The sequence below is a fragment of the Fistularia commersonii genome, chromosome 33 (assembly GCF_037954325.1).
Source record: "Fistularia commersonii isolate RoL2024-O1a breed Wild chromosome 33, RoL_Fcom_v1.0, whole genome shotgun sequence".
Lineage (NCBI taxonomy): Eukaryota > Metazoa > Chordata > Actinopteri > Syngnathiformes > Fistulariidae > Fistularia > Fistularia commersonii.
The window spans coordinates 5,683,363-5,706,153 of record NC_141316.1 but is presented as its reverse complement, the minus strand read 5'-3'; the positions used below and the strand labels follow the sequence as shown (position 1 = coordinate 5,706,153).

At 43.1% G+C, this 22,791-nt stretch overlaps 1 protein-coding gene across 1 annotated transcript in view; it reads right to left on the bottom strand.

Moving 5' to 3' along the window:
- Positions 1-620: 620 nt before the first annotated feature.
- antxr1c (ANTXR cell adhesion molecule 1c) overlaps positions 621-22,791 on the bottom strand; it is a 40,719-nt gene continuing 18,548 nt past the window's right edge. Inside the window, exons 9-18 of the mRNA XM_086140613.1 lie at positions 22,197-22,257; positions 19,914-20,012; positions 18,555-18,624; positions 12,769-12,847; positions 10,528-10,623; positions 10,339-10,377; positions 10,050-10,148; positions 9,768-9,935; positions 7,347-7,427; positions 621-1,014 (exon numbers count right to left, since the gene is read on the bottom strand). Coding sequence (XP_085996739.1) covers positions 760-1,014; positions 7,347-7,427; positions 9,768-9,935; positions 10,050-10,148; positions 10,339-10,377; positions 10,528-10,623; positions 12,769-12,847; positions 18,555-18,624; positions 19,914-20,012; positions 22,197-22,257 — 1,047 coding nt within the window. The 3' untranslated portion in view covers positions 621-759. The remainder of the gene's footprint in view (positions 1,015-7,346; positions 7,428-9,767; positions 9,936-10,049; positions 10,149-10,338; positions 10,378-10,527; positions 10,624-12,768; positions 12,848-18,554; positions 18,625-19,913; positions 20,013-22,196; positions 22,258-22,791) is intronic.

Here is a 22,791-nt window from a genome sequence, read left to right as displayed (position 1 = left end):
ACTGGACCACGAATGATATGACCTCGTCGTTTGACTTGTTCCTGCGTCAAAGGGTTTGAACGTGTGGGCTTGAAGATGGAACGACCGAAACCCTCCGACCCGACCCGACTCATTTGGCAAACAGGTTTTTTTTTTTTTTTTTCTCGGTCTCACTCGCCACCGAATTTTCCAACCCCCGTTCTCCACACAACCGCGTGACTCAGTAGTCGTTCAAGTCGACGAAGACATTTCTTCCGTCGCAATATTCGTCTGCGAAGTTCCTCCCCTAACGTGCTTTGCTGTCCAGCAACAATCGCCCACCTGATCTCGCGAAAGCCGACACCGAGAGGAAAAAAAAGAAAAAAAAAAAAATCAATCCCGGCGTCACCCGTGTCCGGTAGGAGCGGGACGGAATATCGAGTCAAACTGCTTGTCGAAATCGGAAAAACTCGTCCGAGACGTCTGGTTTGACGCGTTAGGGTTTTAAAAACAAACGGATGTGTAGAATTTACTGAAAGTCTCAAAAAAAAAAACCATCAATTTCTCATCCGTCTTGATCGAGGGGCCGGACCTTAGCTCGCAGTTTGACTTGACAATCTCCCACAAACCAGAGGAGAGCTACAGAAATTCAGGAATCGATAAGAGCGCTGATCTTTTTTATGTAAAAGCTGAAGAAATCTGTTGCAGAAGGAAAAAGCTGGTCAACAGAGTGGTAAGGATCTCAAATTTAGGGGTGTTGGGGGGTGTGTGTGTGTGTGTGTGAGTGTGTGTTTGTGTGGTTCACGGGCGGAGACTGGGTGGCGGGCGCGACGGCGGCGGACAGGGGAGACCAGGGGGAGTGCGCGATGGCGGCGGTCCGGGCGGTAGCTGGCTAGAAGGGGGGGATCTTGGAGGAGGACTGGAGGCGATCGGAGACGAGGGGGTCCGTGTCACGGGGCGGTAGTCCGGTGAAGGCGGGGTGTGGATGGGGGTGCGCGGTGCAGGTTTGGCCGCTCCTGACTCCTCTTTGACTCTCGTGAAGTTAATGCACCGACCCTGTGGGAAAGGAAAGAAACAGGTCAGACTGAAAGAACCTGGATGTTTGATTTGGTTGGTAACCTATACATCCATCCATGGTTACAAAGGTGACAGGCACTTTTTTGGATTTGGACGTTTCTAATCTCAGGTACATCTGGCCCGAAGAGGCGTCAGCGGCGTCAGTCCCTCTCGGGTCAGGGTACAGTCATTGCTCTTTGGCGTTCCAGACTATTCTTAAATCCTCACTTCGACGCCCCCACTCTAATTATCCAGGTTAGTCTGATGTCCTGTACCAGGAATTAAAATCTAGATATCAGCTGTCACTGAACAAACACATGCAGTATTGACCTCGGAGGGACACAATAAGAAACATAAAGCCGTTCACCCGTCATATAGAGACATACAACAATTAATTCTAATTCATTTCATATGTAGTAGAGATATTTTGCCTCTCGTTCACACGTCAAATACAGACGTGCAGCCATTTACCCTTTCACTCACACGTCATATAGAAACATACAACAATTCACTCTCTCATTCACACAACATATGGAGTCACACACTCATTCACTATCTCATTCACACATAATACATCACTCACAATAGTTCAAAAGTAACCCCCCCACACACGCATATATGTATGTATGTATATGTCTGGGTGTATATATATATGTAGATACACACACACACACACAAACACATATACATATATACCTAAAGAAACACTTGAACTACCTTGAACTACCTTTTCATGCATGTGAATGCATCTTCTGCATCTTTCATGCATCTTCTGTAATGCAATTAAAAAAACAAATTGGTTTTTCATGATATTGTAATATTTTGAGATAGGATTGTTTTCTTAAGATGTAAGCCATAATTGATAATTGATTTGTAATGAATACATTTTTGTTTTTGTAATTGCATTACAGAGGATAAAGAACTTCATCACAATATTCTAATTTTCTGAGACAATCCTGTCTATATGTATATAGAGATGTATATGTATATGTATATATATATATATCCCTTTCATCCTGACCAGTAAAATAAACTGCTAAAACAAAAAAAGAAAAAAAAAAAAAAAAATTAAAAAATAGAAGAAGTAAAAGAGAAACAGAGGGGAAAAAGACAAGAATCTTGCAACCACCAGAGTCGAGTCACCACTAATCCAGTCTGACATTCCTCGATGAAGGAAAGGCCTGTGTGAGGCGCTTTGCCTGTCTATAGCAAGGCACAGAAAAAGGCCTTGCAGGAGAGAATTCATGTATTACAGAGCGCTTAGCCGTAAACGGACATCCTTCATATTGTGATTTGACGAAAGCCGTCAAGAAGAAGAACAAGAAACTTGCACCGCGAGGAATTTCTGTCCGAGAAAACTCAAGACGTTTGGCCGAGCAGCGTCCCTCACCGTTTCTGACAGGACGCTACTCTCATATCCATCTGCAAAACATCAGCAACAATTACTTTAAATATCAACTGGAATTTGTGTTTTTGTTGTTTACTGGCGTCGATGTGCGTGCAAGGGAAACACATTTGAGTGATCTGTTTTCCACCTGTCGCCGCAAATGTTACTCAGCTGCTTTTGGATTATCCATGAATCTGACAGTGATTTGCCTTTTTGGAGTTTGGAGTAAGAAAATAACAAAAAAAAACCCAAATCACCGATAAGCTAATCGCTGTGGTTGAAAAATGTCGATAGCGAGGGAGGGCATTCTGCGCCGGGATACCCGCTGAAACTCAGAAATGTGTTTCTGAGTGTGCCCGAGTGTCAGTTTTCGCGAAAGTGGACCGCGTTGTGTGAGTGCCCGGCCGCGGTTTGAATCCTAGACTATTTTCCCGGATTAAACAAAAGCCACACTCACTCCTTCTTTTTCATCCTGACCTCCTCCACGGTCTACAGCCTCACCAAGGTCATAAAACCATCTAGTCCGAGGCAAATGTCTGTGTGTGTGTGTGTGTGTGTGTGTGTGAGTCGTGGTCAGAGGACCGGAGACGTCTCTCTCATCTGTCTGCTGTAGGTATTACCTCACGTCCATTAGACGACCCAACTCGACCCTGGGGAGGCTTGTTTTTATGAGAACGAGGAGTAAAATGCAACTAAGTAACTTTGTGTGAAACTATTTGTGTGTGCGTGTGTGCGTGTGTGTGTGTGTGCAAAGTTTCTCTGCCTCATTCTGTAGCTATATTGATGACGATGTAATGAATGTGGTTTGATGACACACACACACACACACACACATACACTGAGGTTACTGGGTTTATTGCTGGGAGCGAGTGTCGTCTTCCCCCCCTCTGTGTGTATGTGTGTGTGTGTGTGGGTGTGTGTGGGTGTGTGTTTGCAGTCAGCCCAGTATATCAGCCTTGTTTGGGAGGAGCTCAGCAGTAATTACATGGGTTTACCTGAAGTATAATATTCTGATTGTAAGTGGCCTTAAATCCCAAATCAGATTTAAACCACGTTATCCCGGCTGAGTCTGGCCTTTGCACATCCTCTGTCTGGACATGGATGACTGATGATATTTGCTTCTCAAGGTGGCGGCTTCCAAAAGCAACAAGGCCTTCGCAGAGGGCTTGTTTTGAATTCGAAGGCCCACAATGAACTTTGATGGCCAGACGGAGAAAAGTAAACAACGTTCGTCAGTTTGAGAGAGAACAAAGAAAACCCGGAAGAATCTGGAAAAGCTCAAAACTAAGTCAAATCCAAAGCAACAAACACGGAATTAATCCGCACCAAATTAGCGATTTTTTCAACATTACGGGCAGAGCAGAAGGATAACAACGATCGAATGTCAGGTCTGAGGATGAATCATACGACCGTCGGGAAAGCTCCTTCAGCTGTTCACAACCGCTTGAAAAAGACATTTGGATGGGGGGAAATTAAGTTGAAATCACAGCCTAAACTGTTTTTAATAGTCATACATAAATGACAGGATGTGCAAACAAAAACATTACATCCCATTTAAAACAGGTGGTGGAGGATTTTCAATGGGGCTTGCAGTTAGATTGAAAAAATCAAGTCTTCATTATGCCTTAAATAAATCCTTGTCATTATCGGCTCCCAAATCATTAAACAGAGGTCCAACGGGGATTGCGTGAAATAACCTCACCGTCAGCTAAGTCGACGTTTATTTTGGCCAAAATGTTTACGCTCTGCCACAAACCCATCAGAAGAGCTCGGGTCTCGTCATCAGCCGATTCTCGCCGATTCGGTCCATCTTTTTGCAAGAAAACAGCTGACCTGTGAGCATTGGATCTTAAAAATAGCGTGAAGAATACCTGCTAATTGGCGTGGCCTACGAGCGCCACCAATCACAGAGCAAAGATCCTGCCTCTGAGCAGGAGCCAGTTCCTATGCCGTCTGAACGCCTGAAGAAATTGCCTAGTTTTTGGAAAAGTTCTGTGAGCGTCAAAGAAGTTGACACCTCATCTGCACAGAAAGACGTGTGATTTGACTGGTTCGCAAATAAGGAACCGGTCAACGTGGTGCAAAACATCCACCGCAAAGATAAACACGATTTCCTGCTTGTCATGAAGAACTGCTCGGAATCAGAAAAATCCGCGTTGATCTAAACCACAATGGCCCTTTAATTCACATTTAAAGTCTGTAAGCTTTGGCTGTTTTACTTTTCAGCGATGAGCAATCATAAGAAATGTAACACTAAATACATTTTAGGTAGGACGTAAAGAGAGGGAGAATGTATTCGCCGGCTTTCCAGCCTTTCCTAAATGAAATAAAATGTTTTGACCACCTGGAAAAGAGCTGGCCCGACTGGCCCGCGAGATATTTCTGCCGCTTCATAACAAACCACACATTACTTGAGTGGAAAGAGAGACACGGTTTCTTCTAAAAGATTACAATTGCGTCATGCGGAGCTTATATATGTGCAGCCATCGCTAAAAGCTTAGGAGAAATTTGATGACGGTGGAAATTAAATCCGAAATCTTTTTTTAATTTTCTATATCTGACGTCCCCCGAGCGCTTTGGCGGGGACGCGGAGGCCAGTTTCGGTCTCCGAGGGCTGAAACTGCACTCGGAGCCAAGGAAAAGGCTCTTAAATGAGGAATTCCTGTTAAAAAAAAAAGATCATCGGAACACTTTCTGCAAATAAAGCATGATCTTAAGTAGTTGCTCGTGACACATCGACGGAAGGATCGGTCGTGTTGAGACAGGAAGCGGGTAATAACAGCCAGAGAGAAGAAGACAGCTGTTTTTACATTTTCATTTTCTTTCATACCTGCATCAGAGACCATGTATAACTTTATTTTAAAGCTGTTAAGACTGTTAAGAAATTGGATTGCTGTTATTAAGCATCATCGGCACATGTGTTAAGGGTCTGGATTGAAAACATCCCCCCGCGAGCACACTAAACCCGCTGACCTCTCCTCTCCCCCGTTCTCATCCCGTTTTAACCGGCTCTTTTACGCGATGGAAAGGCAAGCGCGTTAAACCAAAACCATGTGCGATGAAGAGAGAATTTGAAAAAAAAAAAAAACAAAAAAAAACAAAAACAAAAATGAAACATCAGGCCCGGGTGGATGTGTCCAAGCACGAGCCTGCAGTTCTGCTTTTTTTCTTTCTTTCTGATTTATGGCGACTAATGCGAAGCAGGTGTGAAAGCGAGCTTGGCTGACCGGGACTGAGACGGGCCAACAGAGGTGTTAAGAAGAGTGATGGAGGTGGACAGGTGGAGGAGGGGAACCCAGGGTTGGGCAATCCGTGCAGGTGAGGATTAGCAAAGTTCAGGAAAACGCAGGAAATCGTCGGGTATTCACGCCCGTTTTGCAAAATATTCATAAAACTCCAATTGGTATTGTGTTCTGTATATTCACAAAAATGGCTGCAACTTGTAATCTTCCCCAAGCTCATACATTTATTTAATTATATTCGGGTTTGTGAAGGCACCGTAGCGCGTTCGATTCTGAACCTCCAGCATCCCCAGTGACCCAGAGCGCAGGTCGAGCCCAGAAAATTGATGAACGGATGGTTTGGGTTTGTGCGTTCACCCTCCCGAACAAAACTCCATACAGCACACTAAGAAGAGCCCGACGCTAAAATCCAAATCATGCCTGGCTGTCTAACCTCTTGTGGACTGATAATTAACAAATGGAAGGATGCAGATTCTGCAGAATTTTCTTTATTCCCATTTGCGGACTGTAGCCGAAGCAGATTGGGAGCAACACATGTACAGGAGCAACACGTCAACTAAGATATAATTTGTCTACAAGAAAAACAAACAAATGTGCATTGTACTGAGAAAGGGTAGACTTCCAAGACAGGAAAAAGGCAACAGAAGATGCCGCCTGCTGTTCCGACGCCGTTCTATTCTTAAATCTAAAGTCGCGAGTTGGCTTGCGAGACGACGATCGGCGCGTGTAAGACGACGCCTTGGCCCGAACGCGGGGAATCTGAAGAAAGCGACATCACTCAGCCCTAAAAATATTTTCCCTTCTGCGCCGGAGGCTAAATTGCTTGCGAGACGACAGCCGCCAGATTCCAAGACTGACGTTCTGGCAAACCCCAGGCTAACCTGCTGACCATACTGGCACCAATGGTTGCCAGAATTCACCCTAAAAGCCCTCAGCAATGTTAAAAATGAATGTGGGAGAGAAAATCTAAATGCCATATTTCTTGTTCATGGATGAAAAAGCTAAATAGGCAAACTGTTATTTCAGAACGAATCAGAAGTCTCATCTCAGGACTGCATGAAAATAAAAGTAAGGTGTTCCAATGCGTTGCTTTATATTGTTTAGATTTATTTTTATATAACCTTTTCATGGAAAAAATGGGTGGATCATCTACATAGAAACAACTGATAAAATCTGCTAGGATGTCTTTATAGCAAGAAAACAAGACAATCGTGATTCAGACATCATTACTTTGGACTGTTTTTTTTTTTTTTTTGTGCCAGATTGAGGCGTCATTGTCTCGTAAACGGTTTTATTGCTGTGAATCTGCCTCCTTTCCACGAGGCTGCAGATGTGGCCTGCCGCAGTCAAACCCCGGGCAGTAACCGAAGAGGTGGCGCGCCTCAAAGAGTCACTTCTATTAATCCAACATTCAACCGTGAGTTGTTATTTTTGGCCATTAAAAATTGAAGCAGTTTACTTTTTAATCCTGGGTTATCCGGCAAACTTGAGAGAAAAGCCGCGCTCGACATATGGGGACGATTGAAAAAGGAAAGGGAGTTAAAAAGACAGGAAAGATGGGGGTGATGCAGCTGTGGGTCACCGCAGGAATAAAAACACAGCGAGGGGGGGGGAGAGGAGGGGGCGACGCGGGGCGCAACACGCCGGAGTCAACGCGAGAAAGTATGTCACGGGATGAAATGTTTCCACGGTGAAGTACTCACATGGTCCCCGGGTTGGGGTCTCATGAGGGAGACCTGGTCATACCCACGACGAAACAGCGCCCAGATAGCATCTAGTTTGCCCTGAGGGGGAACAGATGAGATGGAGATTTAATGACTGGACACATCTGGACGCCAAACACGTCCACCACTTTGTTAAAACATAATAGCATTTCTACAACATCAGCATATATTCGGTCCGCGGCTGAAATTGCGAGCGTCGAAGATGAAGAGTCTGCAGGTTTTTATTCTCCTTTTATCGTTTAATGTGTTTAAATTTGTCCCAATGAATAGTTTAACTTTTTAACCCCCGAAGAAAAAGGTTCTCAGCAATAATGCAGTCTAACATAAATAAATTAAAAAATGAAATTACGATCTAAAAAATAACAGTTTAATAATCGGGGATATATTTCAAGGAGGGGATTCTCTGTGCTTTCATAAGGTGTGTACAGTCGCTCTGCTTAGTGAGTGGCCAGTATGTGTGTATTCAACCTTTTTCCAATGCTGACTGCGAACAGTGTGTGATTTCACTGGGAACAAACCACATACAGAAATGTTTCAGTGACGGTGTGTACGGGTAACAGTGAGCATATGAAAGGCTGGCGTTGTTAGATGGAGCTTAGCGTACGCTAAAAACACAAACAGCCCAGACGCCGAGGCTAATAATGTCTGATTATGTCGCTCCGTCTGGAATCCTTGGTACAGAAGTTCCCCCCACGATAGATCGAGAATTTCATGCTTTTAAGACCAATTCCACGATGTAAACATGGTCAGAGATTTTTTCCTCTGTGTTTTTCAGGGGAGGCATTGGTCAAAATGTAAACAAATTTGAGGTTTAAGTTCCTGAAAAGAGAAAAGATTGACTTTCCAGTGATCCTCTCCTGTGATGTCATGAATGAAGCTGAATGTTTGGATAATCTGCAAGGATAACTACATATTAATACAGATTTGTAGCCACCTAAACTGCAGTGCTGATTTAAAGGTATAAATTGGTTGCTGAAATAGAGTAGGCTCAATTCCTGGAGCCATCCGGTGTGTGAGCAAATGTGACCGGGTGAATCTATCTAGTTTAAAGGGCTTTGAAAGAGCTCCATAAGTGGAGACCATATATGTACTTCTATACTATTTCATGGCCATTTCACCTGTATTTTTGCACAGCATAACTTAACATCTGTATATTTCTTGCAAATTTGTAAATTTGAACAAATGTGTATTTAATATTTAAATAATAATCAAATATCTTAGTAAATTATGTCCATTGATCCTGTCTAGTCCACTCAGCTTAACGCATATATATGTGTCTATGGTATAATATCTGAAAATCACAAGTAAATTATTGACATAATATTCTGTGAACATATGGTCTATGGAACATATTGATTTAATTTTTATTCCTGCACCTGCTGCTTTTTTGCACTTCTGGTTAGATGCTAAACTTGCCCTGCACTTGTACATGTGCAATGACAATAAAGTTTAATCTAATCTAATCTAATCTAATCTAATCTAATCTAATCTAATCTAATCTAATCTAATCTAATCTAATCTAATCTAGTCTAATCTAATCTAATCTAATCTAATCTAATCTAATCTAATCTAATCTAATCTAATCTATTCTAATCAGGTACAATCACTTACATTCTAATGTATGCAGATAACATCATTGCTTGGGTTGACAAAGGGTTTGATAATTTGTATTGTTTTTATCTGCTATTATCCTGAATGGGAGGAGTGATGGTGAGATTATTGCTGTCTGTCATCAACCGTCAGCTGGATGGGTTTTTATTGAGCTAAAAAGGCCACTCCAAAATGTAGCAATGTCTTCTCTTTTGTAAAAAACGTTGCTGTATTTTTGTTTCCTGTTGAGTTTTTACATTCAAAAAATGCAAAAGAGACAAGTGGTCCCCTTTACTCAGTTGGTGCGAGTGATGTGACTGGTGAGGCTAGCCTACCATGAGGCAGGAGAACTGCATGCCTCACTTGGTGGCTCCTTGCAGCCGTTTTATGATCACTCAGCACAAGAAACTAGTAACGCAATACTCTTGATGACAAAAAAAGCACTGTATATTAGATATTTAGTTCATATAGAACAAGTGGTTAAACATTTTAATGGCATCTTAATAGTGATCTTAATGCAGCGCATGCAAACTGTCAGTCGCCATTGCGCAATCTACATTGAGGCTCAACATTCTGTGGCCTCACCGCACATCTCTTTCAGTATTTGAACAGTAAATGTAAAAATCCTGCGATTCTGAATAAAAAGCAATCTAAAACTGGTGAAGTTAAATGAAAAATACAGTTATAGTGCAAAATTACTATTAAACATGACCATTTAATACTTAAAAAAAAAAAGTCTTTCCTAAGATTGGCAAGTGAGGCACAGCCTCTCCTGCCTCTCCTGACAGCAAGTCACTGGTTAGTACTTACCCTGATGGGTGTGTACCACTTCCGGCTCTGCGGGGGTTTCTTGTTGTGAGACTTCTTAGGTTTGGGCTCAAAGGGTTCGTACTCCTGCTCCGGCATTTTCACGACGGCGTTCTTCGGTTTCTCCAGTTTAGCCCCCTCCTCGGTCGAGCCTTTCCCGCCCCAACGCACCTACACAAACAAATACCATCCATACAGCCGTTAATTCAACTGTCCGATTGTGTTGTGTGTGTGTGTGTGTGTGTGTGTGTGTGTGTGTGTGTGTGTGGGCGTGTGTGTGCGCACCTCCATCCTCTTTATCCCTCCGATCCCTCTTCCTCCGTAATACGAGGCATCCACAGTGGGCCACTTCTTTTTGGGAAGGCCGTCTTCATCATCTGACTCCTGAGACAGAAATAACAAATGGCTGCACTCAGACGTCAGAATTACAGACGCACAAAAAATTATTATTATTGTAAAAATTATTTGTACATAAACTAAAATTATCAATCCCTATCGCATATCATCATCTCAAAAAGGAGACGATATATGGAAAGCTTAAATAACATGAAGTTGTGTGTTTGTTTGGACTCACCGGCTCAGGGGGGGGTGGAGGAGGAGGTTCCTTGATCACCTTTGGAAAGAAGAAAACAAACATGCTCACGAGCCGTCGGATCCGCGGGTTTTGTTTTAGCTTCCGAAAAAACTCATCAAAGCATGTTGACCTTTTCTTTAATATTTGCTGGAGAAAAAAAAAAAAGCTCGTTTCTTTCGGCCTCCTTACCACAGTGCAGCAGAGAGGCCAGAACCACCACATGAGGAGCAGCGCCAGCAGGAGGAACAGCACCAGCAGAGTAATAAGAAGGATGGTGCCATCGAACTGTAGCACAAACAAATGCAAATACACGATTATATATTAACAAAGTATATGATTGTTATGTATCTTCCGTTCCGTTTTATGGCTGGTGAGGCACTGACTTCATCACAATCAGATTTACAAACATATGAACCCTGCAGAGTAGCTTATTTGGCAGCAGTTCACGGGTTATGTTTAAAATCTCTCATCAGCTTTCCTCATACATACAAACTGTAGCACACAAAAAAAGTACATTTCATTTATTATGGTCTTACCTTGACTTATAAATGAAGTCAATGCGAGTCCAATTTATAAACCTGTCTTAGTTTGGAAATGTAAGTGAGGAGAGGATAAAATGAATGGACGGCTTAACTTGACTTGCTAACTCTAGCTTGCCGTCACTGTTATCTGCAGCCGAAGAGCTGCAATTGCGCAATCTAGTTTGAGGCTTGACAGTAAGCAGCTTCACCACACGTCTTCTCAGTATTTGAACCGTAAATTTAAAAATGCAGCAATTTTGAATAAAAAAATTGGTGAAGTGAAATGAAAAAGGATGATAGTAAAGGGGAAGGAGAGACAAGCACTGATGCTATTATATATTGAATGCTCATTTCTTGCCTTCATTCAGTGAAAAAAAAAGGTTTCACCTTCTTTACCCTCAGGATTATAGTTCTAATTGTAACATTTATTTCAAATTTGTTATATCTTTTTTTGTCCTATACACTGGCACTAAGTCAGCAATTCATTCACAGCACCCCATACTTTCCTCCTTTTCATCTATTTTGATTCTATTGTGTCCAAACTTTGTCTATTTACACTTTTTTTGCCTTGTTTTACGCGTAACTCTAGCCGGGAGGTCTTGCAAAGTTTCGTTGTGCTTGTATAATGACAATAAAAACTCTCGAGCTGTCGTGGAAACCCGCCCTGCTGATAGGACTGACGGCGCGGCTAAATTCGCAGAATTGACATCCGTAAACGGCACTTCCTTAATACATCCATCTCTTCTTTTTCAGTCAACCGTTTCCATTCAGCAAAGATCATGTGCGGTCACACTTTGCCCTCTGTGCGTTCTGACAGACGCGTTGTTTTCACTCCATCATCGGCAGACGGTCGTTGGAAACGTTTTACTCGAAAGTGCATGACCATTTCTATGAAAATCCCACAATCATCATCATCATCAGCGTATGTTTTTTTTTTTCATTAGATATTCAGTCGTTGCTCTGTGTGCAAATTCTCAAGTGTAGCAAATGTTGGGTGAAGTTGGGTGTAGTTCTGATTTGAGGATGTACAGTATGATTAAATACTGTAGTGAAAAAATGATGAATGTTGTTGAACAGTTAAAATCTGCAGAATCATGCTCAATATCACCGACTGCATCTTCTGCTCAGTTGTCCGGTGTGACTGCGGCCTATATGGTATCATTTAAAGGCGGCTAATCGTGACGGTATGTCTGACCGAGCGCTGTATCATGAACCACAACAGAGCGGCTCTGCGGATACGATTCCGCGTGGACTCGGGGGGGGGGGGTATGGCGGCGAGTAGCTTCAAAGAGCGTGACTTTTTGGTCGGGGGGAAGGAGGTGGAGGGCTGCTGAGACTCTGGCAGGCGCTTTCGGAAAATGATATAGAACGGCGGTACGTGCCAAGAGGTTTAAATGACTTTTTTTGCGGCGGTGAGGTGATGCATGACCTCCTATGCTGCTTTTTGTTTGGCTTCAGGAAGAAAAAAACGCTCTGGTTTTTTGGAGAGAACCTGGTTCTCCACTTATTTGTTTCCCGACATCCTGGGGGATTTTGGTGGGGACGGGGTTGGGGGGGAGTTTCTACTATTAACCCTTGTTGTTTGCGTCCAGGAAAAAAAAAAGATACAAAAATTAAGTATTGATGATGAATAATGAAGAAGAAAAAGTTGTTACTGAGGACAAAACAGCAGATTTCTAGGAACAGTTGTTGGAGAGCAGAGTACATCCAGGAAAACAAAAGCGGGGAAGTTTGTTCTCTAAGTATTTTGAAATGTGATTTTTTTTTTATTTTTTAAACATTGTGCTTTCCAACATTTTCAGGATAGTTCCAGAAACTAGCTCCAGCGATGACATCAGAATTTACCGGACTGAATGCGCGAATGGAAAATCCGCTAACACCCGCGACTGTGTGAAAAAGTGCCACTTACACACTCCGTGGTGGTGATGTGCACGTTGCTGGTGATGAAAGATATGCCGTCATTCATGCTCACTTGCAGGTAAATGTCCCTGAAATGCAACAGCAAGACACAAAGAGGAACAGGTTTTAAACCGAGTCTCATTCAGGCCGATTCCGAATGACGTCATCTGAACTGGGCTCAGGCCGCACCCCAGCGTCGACTCGGTAATCCAAACTCGGAGCGAGGAGCCGCAAAAAAACACGCAGACATTTTTCTTCATGTTACAGAAACTCGAGTCAAATTGGGTTACGGACTTTTGCAGCTGCGAAACCCCGGCGAGACGTTCTGACCACAATTTGCGTTCGAGAAACAAGCCGCTCTAAAGCGCATCGCTCGGAATTTAAGCGATTTGACCCCTGAATTAATCAAGTGCGGTGCGAGAGAATAACATTTGAAAAAAAAAAAAAAAACTAAAGGGGTAAAAATATTTTCCAATGAACAAAAAAAGTGGGGCTGAGTTGGAGGGAGGATAGGTGAATTTGGACGAAATTGAGAAAAACAGGAAATGCCAGGCCGTCTTGTGTTTTAATCCTTTCTTATGAAAGGTTGCGTATTTCTCATCAAAACAACGACAGTTAAAAGGATCAGTCCGATGAGATTGTCGAATACACTAATATAAACATTTCAACAAAAAGGAAAACAGACAACCTCCCCACTATCCCCTCATCCCCTGTCGAAAACATGTCTGGTTGTCCTCCACATGTCAAAACTCTGATTCAGGACCTCCGAGCCTCCCAGAACTTTCTTTTTTTTTTGGAGTCCACTAATTCTTTCTTGATGGTCTGAATCCCTTCCTCCTGCGAGCGGAGGGGAAAAACAATTCTGAGAATCTCAAGTGACCTCTGGTGACTTCTGTGGAGTCAGTTCTTCAAAACATGTGGATGAAAGGCAACCCCCCTCCTCCCACACACTTTTTTTTTAAACTCCCCACCCCAGGTGAAATAAAGTCTGGCGGATGAAAGCACGCCATTTGACCGACAAACCTGCGTTTACTTTAACTCAAAAACTCTGTGTGCTGAGTACAGGAGGAGAGAAATGGGTCACTGGGTGAAGTTCATGATCAATAGCATTTAGACTCCGCAGCAGTAACTGTACCAAGGGGCCTTTAGAGCATTCGATCCGCAGGAAGTGCTAAAAATGTGGGCTACAACATTCCTTTGGCCAATCCAGATGTTTATAGCCACGGTATGATGTATTCCCCGTTCACATTCATGCTGCAAAGCATTTCAGCATCTATTTGGAACTGGAAATCGATAAAAAACATAACCCGCTTCTTCCTTTTCTGTGATGCCGGTTGTTACGCGTGTGTCGATGTCGTATTGATTTTTCTTCCCCTCCTCGTCGAGAAGGGACTTTTAAAGGGAACTCCAACGGCAGGTGCTACAGTGGCGTTTCGGCTTGGTTACGAAATGCTGCGGCCAACAAGGAAGTGGCCATTTGGGTCAATAACAACCACATTTTCTGTCGGGTTAGAGAATAATTGCTTTGCCATTCTCAGGAGGCAGTCTGGCTCTGGACACGTGTAACATTATAAACAGACTTTCTTTTGGGGCAATCCTTGTATCTACTTTAAGTTTGAACAGCTGGACCGAAGCCTGCGTGGAGCGAGAGGATCTCCAGGGACTCTTCAACCCAGGTGCCACATCAGGTTGTTCCAGGTTGTCACAACTCAGTTGCATTCTTTGTTTGTTTTTCCTCCTCGCCTTAAATCATAGCATAGAATGGCGTTGGACTACCAGCCAAAGCCAACCAAAGTCAAGTGTACATGCATATCTATGGAAATATGAACATAGTATAATTGTCCTATATTCATGCAAATGTAAACATTAAAGAAAAAAAAGGTAAAATAGTTCAGTACAAATGGCCTATATGTATGCAAATACTGGATGGTTTTACAGTAGAAATGGCCTACATGTATATTTATCCAAATATGAACATAGTATAATTGTCCTATATTCATGCAAATATAAACATTATAGAAAAAGAAAAGGTAAAATAATACAGTACAAATGGCCTACATGCATGTATTCCGATACAATATACACAGTTTGATTCTCTACTCTGCAGCACCCAGAAATGTAAAGAGATGGCGCTTACATTGTTTGCTCATGGGAACAACATAGTTAAGCGTAATAGCTATATTCCGCAGGGATTTTTTAAGATCAATATTGATATGGAGGGAGTGACAGTCTCTTGCCGTGTTCTATGTGTAATAATACATGTGTAAGAGATCATATATATGTATTCAAATTTTCATAAACTTGTGTGCGCAGGTCAGCCGAGAGATAATTCACTAATGTCATTCTTCTCAACCAAATTCCCCAGTCTGCGTGTAGTAAACATGGAAAGTGGTTTAAGATACCTGAGGTTGCTTTAAAATCCTATAAACATTTTTGAGTATTGTGTTTAGAAGTGCATCCATGACTTGCTTATCTCATGAGGTCAAATTATAGCCAGAAAAGATGGAAAAAGGAACTTACTGATATGTTTTTCTGCCTCGGGAAAAAAAAAAAACAACTTTGACGGGCAGCGCTGCTGGCTGATATTTGCCCATCTTATTAAGAGTAACCGGAGAAACTTGGAACAATGTGATTCGTATCCATGCACTCAAAGCTGGATTTATTCAAGGGAAAAACATCAGCAGCACCGGCTTTAACAGGTTCTGACATCAGTCTTAGGATCAAAGAGGTAAAAGTGCTTCCTGAAATAACAGGATGTAAAATTACTTGAAAATTGTGACCAACTTAAAAATTATTATTATTTTTTTGGGTGAGAGACAGCTTAGATTTGAGAAAAAAAAAAAAAAAAAACAGAAAAGCAACGCCTCTCCAAGCTGGGCTGGAGTTAAAAAAAAAATTCCTCCAGAATTAAATCAGTCTCGCGACATGAGCCGCTGCTTATCGGTCAGATATCAACGCCATCCATCTGGGATCTGAGCGGCCTCAAAGCTCTTCCAGACAGTTTCCACCCTGCTGAGAGTCAAGCTGCATACAAGCGCCCGCCGTCACACGCATGAAAGAGAAGCGAGCCGCTGCGCAGCTTTGATCAAACAAAATGGACAGGACTTGAAAGACGGCGGACGATGGACGGATGGCGGCTGGAGCGGGGGGAGGTCTGTATATGAAATACAGACAGAGAGGAAAAAAAAAAGGAAATACGGGTTATACGTCGAGGCACGAAGGGATGGAAGATCTCGGAGGAGTCGGCCAAGAACGTTTTGGTCTCTTTAAGTGGAAGGCAGGAGAGGCGGGGAAAAAACGGAGCTTGGTGATCTATGGGCTCGCGGGAATTGATTCCGGCTTCACAGAGTGGGTCACGTGTTCAAAACTCACCCCGCTGCCGATCGGATTTATGACTTTTACAGGATCGTGAAAATCGAGGAATTCTTTGAGCATCGCTATGGGTAACCATCATCAGCAAATGTGACTGAAGGTGTTTAGCATGTGAAAGGAGGTGCGCTTAGACCTAAACAGCTGCATTCTGCGAAATGCTAACCTTGGCTGAAATTCTGCGGGAAACATGCATGGGTCGGAAACTGTAACGTTCACCAAGTAACTCGTTCACCTCAACTATCTTCCGTGTGTTGCTCACCCTCCAATGAGAAACCTTATTTTAGGTAAAAAAAAAATATCACCTTTACTGTAATACATTCATCCATTCAGGATTTATATCCTGCAGACCTGGTTGCCAGTTGAAGACATACAACTATTCACCCTTTTATTCACATGTCATCTCAAGCAGGGGTGCCCAATATGTCAGGTGATCGTGAAGGTAATGTTGGTAGATCACAAGCCGCTCAAAATCTGTCATCCGCCTTCCCGACAGCATCTGCTATCTGACCGAAATATAGGGCAGCCAGTCTGAGAGCTTGGTTTTTTTCTGGCCATGCATATGCAGTCAACCGCGCAAAAATGACTGCACATGCATGGTCAGAAAAAAAAAAAAACAAAAATGAAAAAACTGAAAAAAAAAAGCTACGGCAAGTTAGCCTTGCAAATGAAGTGCCGAATCAAGTTGGAAGGCTTTCGGAGGACTTTTTTTCTTCACGGCGTTACATTCAAAGTACATTTGCTTGATCCGTTTATCTACCATTGCTCTCCCGAGGAAGGGAAATGTGGAAACGTCACTTTTGGACCGTTCGTGGAAGCTACGACACAAATTTCCCTCCGAAAAAAGCGAGCTGAGAAGGAGACGGGAACTAAAAATCACTCTTGTCCGGACAGCGGTCATTTTCCTCGGGGCTTATTTCGATTTCCTCTGCCGCTCTGGCCGTGCAGTGGAGTAAAATAATGGCAGAAAATGTACCCTTTCGTGGTGTGCCATAAGGATTCATGCAGTTATGCAAGGTGTGCAAACATATATTGTGTTAAGTATTCTCGGTAAAAATATAAATGAATATATATTCAGCAGTGGCGCTGCGGTTTGGCACTTCAGCCTGAAGCATGAAGGACCCTGGTTGGATTCTGACGAGAGGACCTCTCTGTGTGTTTTTTTTTTCTCACAGTCCAAAAACATGCAGTAGGTTAATCGGAAAAAATTGCACTTCCGAACGAGTGAGTGTGTAAATGTTGTCCGTCTTTATATGTGCCCCTGTGATCGATCGGCGATCAGTCCAGGATCTACCCTGCCTCTCGCCCGAAGACATCTGGGATGGGTTATTGGGATAGGATACTTGCCCGAGTGCAGGATAAATGGTGGACGATGGATGGATATATTCAGCATCTTTATTGTAGGTAGATTTTTACATGGTCATTTGTAAAGGCGAAAAAGAGGAAGCGGCCTGATTTAAAGACATGCTACGATTCACTCTTTCATTCACATGTCTTGCCAATTTAGGGTCTCCAATGAACCTCTTGTATGTTTTTGGACTGTCGGAGGAAACCGGAAAACCCGGAGGAAACCCGACGCTGATGGACTATGCAAACTCCGCGCAGGAAGGCCTTCTGTCAGAATCAAACCAGGGACCTCCCGCTGCAAAGCGGAACGTGCCACACCTTTACCGTAATCCAACAGGAAACACGTTGGATGTTTTCACAGCCGAAGAACAAGTAAGGAAGTCTCTGCTGGGTGGCAGGAAGCCGATACGGTTTGATCTGAAGTTAGATTATCTTCATTTGCTGGAGTCGGCAAAGTGAAAACATCCAGAGCGAAGCAGGCTGAGCAATGCGACTGAATACACGGGGTGTTATATCGCTGATACTGACTTAAAGTTTAATGAGCATCATTTTTTTGTACTTAAGAGGACAGGATAACAATCTGCACGCGCAGGACCACCCAATAACCACTCTCATTCTCGCTGACTCTTAAGCTGCAAAATGTGTGTCACAACAGTTGAAATAAATACACGGGGGGGGATGAAAAAAACATTTTCGATCGACGAAAAAGAGAAAAACAACAACGCATTTCGTGTCTCGTTGTTCGGCAACCTGTCATCACAAAGCCTAAATCAAATTGCATTTGTGAAATGCAGTCGAGAAGGAATCGCCTGCATTTTGTTTGCGTGGCTCCGGTCGTCCCGGCTCAGGACAGAAGCGGCGCGAACGCACGGAGGCTTTACCACTGCATGTGTTGGCACGGCTACAGAGCTCCTTAAATTACTCTAAGCTGCACCGGGATCTAGAGAACAGGAATGCGGATTTAAAGTAGCTAATCTATGGCAGGCCTTCATAAAGCACAAAGACACGTCCGCAGATATGATTCCGTGCGCGCGGGGAAAAAAACGTGAGCGGTAACGCACGTGGAAGCCAAACACTTACTTGCCAACTTCATCGATGACAGGCGCCGGACACAGTAAGAACGTGTGCTCTACATTGGCCGGCTTTACATCTGCGGGGATAATAAAACATTTTGATGAATGTCTATCCTCTTACCTCCACCCGGTCTCAGCTCGGCCGATTCCGCTGGATTAGAAGCAAATACTGCAAAGATTTTTCTCCGTATTCATCCATCATACTTTCCAACATTGTGTGCTTTTGGATTGAGGCGCTTCTCTGCCATATGGAGACCATATCTTTTCACATTTTTTTCCAGTTATTCTAATGACACTTTAAGTTTCAAGACCAAACCTATAGTTTGATTTAAAAGGTAATGATATTAAATTTTTTTCTTGATTATGCGATGAAAGAAAAAAAAAAAATCAGGTTGGGTAGGTGTTCAAAAATTCTGCCTCTAATTTATCAATTTATCTATTTTATGCCTTTCCCCTCTAATTTCCTGAATATTATCATGCTTATCTTCATGGAGGATTAAAAATACGCATACACCATTCATTTCCAGCATAATCCTGTTTTTTTTTTTTTTGGGTAGCGTTGTGGATGTGTAGCCAAATTCTGCAAACGGAGCAGTACCACCTAATGTCTTGGGGGGTCGATGTTACGAAAGCGCTCTGGTGCGAGCGGCAAAAAAAAAACAGAGAAGAAGAAGACAACATGGCGTCAGCGTAACCAGGGAGCAGCTTCCATGTATTTATCCGGGCACGCAGACCGCTGCCGTCTCTTCTGGTGTCTCTATCTGTTGCCCGAAACCGAATGCCGAACTCGTAACTTGGCAGTAATCTCTGACCACTACACTGCTCTCTGGTGGGTGTATCGCTTCCCGTGCACTTCAGAGCAGGACTTTAAATCCTTCTCACCAACCTATTAAGCCCTAAGTTGCCAGACGGCATTATATCTTGAAGAAATGTCCATTCATCGATGCCTGATTGTAACTTCGTATCTTTTCCTGAGTCCCTGGCTTTGAGGTTTGATCTTCAGCGATCTTACCAGGCGTCCACCATTGTTATTTCTTTTGTGAATATTCATTTGTGCCTGTCCTTTGCTATAAGTCTCTGTCCCTCTCCCTCGCTGACCGGTGGAGACAGAAGGCCTAATGCATCGAGGTTTCTGTGCTTGCTCACAAGGGACTATTGGGTTTCTGCAGACCATTTTAGAGTCCAGACCTGATCTACATGGAAAGTGTCATCAGACAACTCCGTTGTGCTTAGGCGCCATAAAAATATTGGCTTCATGTTGTCATGGGTATAAGAAGCTTCACAAAGAATATCATTATTTGATTTAATAATGAGATGTTAGAGCCACAGCCCGAAAACGGAGACAAGAAAGGAAGGGTATACTTACTGATTGTAATGGTGTCGTTGATTTTGAAGCTGCAGAGAACTTGGTTGATGTCCCTGGCGTGGAGAAAGCCATTCCCCCTCACCACCACTTGGAAGGACTCTGTTCACACGACAGAAAATCGACTGCTCGGGAACTTTGCCTTGCAAAATTTGCGCACGGCTCCTGACTCTGAGGTCAGGCTGTTCGGCTTCTGTTCGCAGCGAGCGTGGTAGATGGGGCGTAATCCAAGCCCGATGTGTGAACTCCGGGGGTGTTTTCCAAAGCAGAGCAGTTTTTATTTGTTCAGGTGAGAACAGGGAAAATCTAAAGTCAGCTGATTGAACTTGAGTTCTCTTATCCGGGAGCGATGTTGTGAAATCAAGGATTTCACTGCCAAAACAATATGCACAATGGCATAAGGGCAACTGAAGCCTGACGCAGAATATAAGTCAGCCCAGACTGACTGCACATTCCCTATTTTTCATTACAGGCACAGAAGGCAAGAGAAAGAGAGAGAAATCAGTCAAGGGAAAAACAGGGTCATTATTTTTGGGCCCCAATCTTTGTTTTGACGCTTCGTCAAATCTCTGTCCCAGTTGGATGGAGATTTCACAAATAGGTGGATGTGAGTCATGCAAATATCTCCGGACTGGGCAGTGGAAACCCAAATGAACCGATTTCAAGAATGTGAAAAGCGGGAGTATCAGCAAGGTCAAGTCAAAGATTTTCTTTTCCTTTGGGCTTTTCCCTTCAGGGGTCGCCATAGCAAATCAACCTTCTCCATCTAACCCTATTCTCAGTATCCTCCTCTCTCACACCGACTAACTTCATATCCTCTCTCACTACGTCCATAAATCTTCTCTTTGGTCTACCTCAAGACCTCCTGCTTGGCAGCTCCAATTCCAGCATCTGTCCACTAATACATTCACAATCCTTCCTCTGTACATGACTGAACCGTCTCAGTCTGGCTTCTCTGACCTTCTCCCCAAAACATCTAACACGTGCTGTCCCTCTGATGGACTCATTTGACTCCAAAGAAAACCTTATCATCTTCATCTCTGCGACCTCCAGCTCTGCCTCCTGTCTTTACATTGTAACTGTTTCTAGGCTATACAGCCATGCATCGCTGGTCTCACCACTGTCTTGTACAATTTTCCTTTCATTCTGGCTGATAGACTTCTATCACATAGTGCCCCTGACACCGGCTAGTACCCTAATCTGCTTGAACCCGTTTCTTTACCTCTTTTTCACACCCTCCATTGCTCTGCACTGTTGACCCTAAGTACTTGAAGTCCTCCAACTTCTTAATCTCCACTCCATGTAGCCTCACCGTTCCACCTGGGTTCCCTTCATTCCTCTCCTTTCCAGAGCATGCCTCCACCTCTCTAGATTTTTCTCAACCTGTTCCCTGTGCTCAATACAGATCACAATGTCATCTGCATAGATCATGGTTCATGGAGATTCCTGTCTAACCTCATCTGTCAGTCTGTCCATCGCCACTGCAAACAAGAAGGGGCTCAGAGCTGATCCCTGATGAAACCCCAACTCCACCTTGAACTTCTCCATTACACCTACAGCACACCTCATCACTGTCTCACAGCTAGCATACATGTCCTGCACCAGTCTAACATTCTTTCTGCCACTCCAGACTTCCTCATACAATACCAAAGGTCCTCTCTGCTTTTTCTAAGTCTATGCTTTTTCTAAGTCTACAAAAGCGCAATGCAGCTCCCTCTGACCGTCTCTGTACTTCTACTGCTTCTAATGCAGGAGGTGTACCTGAAGAAGCAGACTGCTGGACAGACACTTATAATAGCATGATCACTGGTTGGCTGCATGTTAAACATTTCTTCCAAATGAGCGAAAACTATTCCAAGTTCAATGACAAGCTAGATTAGATATCAAAGCAAAACAAAAATCGTGCGTTTGCTCATTTTTTTTTGTGTAAAATGTTGATATAACCCAACTTTTAATCTATTTATATCCACTATTTAACAACAGTTCAGGGTCACTCCCCCCTTAATGACCCTTCTATTTACGAGAGAACGAAAGAATGCCGCCTGATACAACATCTCAGCTCCAGACAATCTCTCCACGGCTGTTCTCTCACGGTCGGCTCTGCTAATGAGATCCTGCAATATTATTCCAATTGCTTGTATTTATCTCCTGGAATGTACTACATGTCCAAGTATAGGGATTTTGTTTGCCTTGAATTGTCATTAGTTTCAATCAAAGCAGTTCAATGAAATGACTAATTTGTGTGTGCAAGAAGAAGTGGGCATGCATGTTTCTGAAACTCCTCACCTCCTGCGCACACGCTTGAGGGCTCTGCTGCCAAAATCTCAATGCAGGATTTCTTGATGATCTAAAGAGAGATAACAATCGGAAAGAGCTCAGTTGTTTTTAATGCACTCACGCAGACACACGTGGGACAAAAAAAAAAAGAAAAAGGTGAATATAAAGGATTAGCTGCGTGCTTCTCTGGACAAACCAGTGGCAGACAAAAACAGGTCATTTCCTGTAAGGTTCCAGCCGGCAGGGAGACCTGAGAGGAGTCTCATTGTGATTTTAAGGCCAAACTAGAGGGAGCTGTTTCATCATCCTGATATCAAACATGTGGCATGATGTCATGGTCGTTTCGAACCATCTGTGGAAAACACACCGGGCCCTGGCGGGAGGAGGATTCTTGTCATTTTTATGTCCGGGGTAAAGTTTCTCATCCGTGTCACTCTTAAAACAGATAATTTGGTACTTTGACGTATAATGAAATGAGATATTTGCTTAGTAATGGCTTTTTTTTTTTTTTTTTTAATAATAGTAATAACTAGGACCATATGGCATCAGGCATAAAACATATACATACATATGTTTACACACACATTATTAATGTATGTACATA